Below are 3,049 nucleotides of genomic sequence, written 5' to 3'. Positions count from 1 at the left end.
CGGAAATTCTTCGCTAAAAAAAGAAAAGTGATACTCTTTATGGATAAATGCACAGCGCATAGTGATCTACCTAATTTGAAAGCAGTAAACTTGCATTTTTCTCCCGCCAAACACAACAGCAAAGTGGCAGCCGATGGACCAGGGTATCATAAAGTACTTCTAACAGTCTTATCGTAAATGGCTTGTCAGAAAAATGATCTTAAATATTGTAAGCATTTAGAAGATTTGTAATTAATAAGCATTAATTAAATTATGCGACAATATTTTGAAAGTCCAAAGCCGAAACTAACAGTAAGTCGAACTTCCGATATGTCGAAGTTTTTCGTCAGTCCTATCAGATTCGAGTTATCGCGAATTCACTGTATAAATTTTTTTAATAAAGATGAAAGCATGGATTTTTAATTTTTGACTAGAAAAAGCTGAAGCTTTCCAACGAAACTTTACGAACTGCCAGTTGAAGTTGAATATTTTCTTTTGCCGGATAATGAGTGAGATGAAACGAGTCACGTCGTAACTATTCTGCTAGAGTTTTCTTAGAATAATAATTAGTTGATATGTGTTCAAAACCGTGATAGGACGGGATATTTAAAACTAGGTTTACGGGATGCGTCATTTTGACGGATTTCGAATTTTGTAAGGAACATTACAAAACCCGTTTGCATTTTTATTTTATCTCTTGTAATGACTTTTATCCATTGATCGAGGTAAATATATATTGAAGTCTATTTTCTTCAAAAGCGTTGAAATATTGAAATTCTCTTTGTGGTATACCTATCTCTACGGATATGCGTCAATTTGACGCGATCGTAATTTAGACAAAATTTTGAGTAAACATGCAAACATGACATCAATTATAAATAAGAATGTACCGACAATACTTTGATCCGTTATCGCTATCTAAAATGAAACAAGCGATAAACAACTGTTGCCGATAAGCAATAATAGAAAGAACAAACGCAGAATGTCAGACTTTGAAGGTTTCAGTTGTTTATTTCGAGTATTAAAAAATAAAATACTAGAATATTTCATAAATATATCTCATATTTTCCTTTTTTCTTTCTTACAGTACATAATTACATAGCTTTCTAAGTGCAGAGATGCCAACTGCTCCGGATACGCCACAATTTTAATAAAACGGGAAATAACTACTAAATAAATTTTGCAAATCATCATCAATATTTATCTGGGCGCCTGGGGCCGTTTTCCCATTCGTCTTGAATTGTGATGTTTAGGGTGGTTCTTTCTGGTAATTGGAATGCAATTGAAGTAAAAGGAATTTAAATATTTTGAATTTTAGATAAAATTACGTCACTGCAAAAGTAAGCTGCCATCGGCCTGAGGTTTACGTCTTTTCTTAAGTTTTCAAAAGTAAAAATTTCGTTGAATCCTGCGGTGTCACCATTTTTGGTTTTTTCAAAAAATCTGAAATTAAGCTTTGCAATATGATGATCTAAAGAATCTATGTAGAGGTCGCGATGTATGTTTTTATTTCTGATAAACCATCTTGTTTTTGTTATTTTCCTGAGGATTTTATTCTGGCATATTTTGAGTTTTTTAAGGAGTGATGTGGAGATGTTGCACCAAGCTGGGGATGCATAAGTCAGGATGGGACGGATCATAAATTTTGCAAATCTTTCTTTTTTTATTTATAAAAAACTGGGCACCTGGGCCGCGCAGAAGGCCCCTATCCCTTTCATCATGAAATAGGATAAAAAGTTAAAATAAAAGACAGTTTGAGTTCAGTAGTCTATGGCAGTGGTTCTTAACCTTTTTAAGCCGCGACCCAAATTTGAGAAATATGTTCATGTCGCGACCCAAAAAAAAGTCAAAATTAGGCTGAGTAAGCCACAATGACTTCTTCTAGGAGGTGTTGGTATAACTTATTATTTGGTGTATTACTAACTTTTTTGGTTCGACTTAGCGCGACTCAAGAAATATGCTTCGCGACCCATAGGTTAAGAACCGCTGGTCTATGGGGTGGCTGTAAATTTTGCAAATTATAAGTGGTGAATTATATAAGCCTACGAATTATTTAGAAATAGTGGTGGATAAAAAATCTACTAAATTGAATTTATTAAACCGAGAATCACAATTGATAAAGAACCACTTTAAAATATATATTTGCTGTCCGAAGCAAGTTGGCATCTGTGTAAATGCTGTTATATGTTCATACGTTCATGCGTCGAATTGACGCGTGTCCGTAGAGATGGGTATATAAGAAACGTCCGTAAACCTAGTGTTAGGGAAGAAGCGAAACATATCAATATGTAAGTAAGAAACTTAAAAAAATAGGCCAAAGAAAGACATTTATTATTAGCCATTATATATCTTATACTAACTTTCACTTACCTCCAAGAACGTAAAAAACATTGTTCCTGCAATAGTGGGAAACTTCTCCAGGGATGTCGAGAACATCGAAACGTATAACGGCTGTTTTGTTTTCATAATGGTCATTGTATATCTTCCATTTGCAATCGATAACAGTATGTGTTTCAACAGTGAAGTTTGGAGTTGCCATAATTCCAGTGGGAGGAAATAAAGCACCACCGCAATCTATAAAAAGAACACTTGATTTGGTTTTTATCGAATAGTTAAATATATAGGGCTATTTACTTCATTAACCCAACTGCAAAACTTAAATTTTTTATTTCAAATTTCTGACAACGGTGGGTAGCTGACTGTCTAAAACAGGGGTTTCCAACTTATACGTGGCTGTGGGCAGCAATTTAACACGTTCACGCCGGGGTGACCCACCGGTGGGTCACGCTAGATTATCTCAACTTGGCAGCGCACCAGAGTAAAAACTGGTAAGAATAAATTTCATTTTTTAGTTTTTTTTCCGGGAATAATAAAAATCCATAACTACCAATTGTTTTTAACGGATGCAATTTTTATATTGAATTGCTTCTTCGACGTGATAAATTTCCTTGCAGTGACTTGTTATTGTTGAGAATAGATTAACTCCACCCTAATATTGCCTAATATTGAAATAGTTCTTCTACCAGTATTTTCTCTTTTCCCGCACCAGTATTTTCACTTTTCTCTGACT

At 34.4% G+C, this 3,049-nt stretch overlaps 1 protein-coding gene across 1 annotated transcript in view; it reads right to left on the bottom strand.

Annotated features, from left to right (window-relative positions):
- LOC107441357 (cubilin) overlaps positions 1–3,049 on the bottom strand; it is a gene marked incomplete in the record, with an annotated part of 195,714 nt that overhangs the window by 40,234 nt on the left and 152,431 nt on the right. Inside the window, 1 exon segment of the mRNA XM_071185787.1 lies at positions 2,350–2,553. Within this exon segment, the coding sequence (XP_071041888.1) occupies positions 2,350–2,553 (204 nt within the window).

The sequence above is a fragment of the Parasteatoda tepidariorum genome, chromosome 9, assembly GCF_043381705.1.
Source record: "Parasteatoda tepidariorum isolate YZ-2023 chromosome 9, CAS_Ptep_4.0, whole genome shotgun sequence".
In the NCBI taxonomy this organism is placed as follows: Eukaryota; Metazoa; Arthropoda; class Arachnida; order Araneae; family Theridiidae; genus Parasteatoda; species Parasteatoda tepidariorum.
This window is presented reverse-complemented; position numbering and strand designations above follow the sequence as displayed.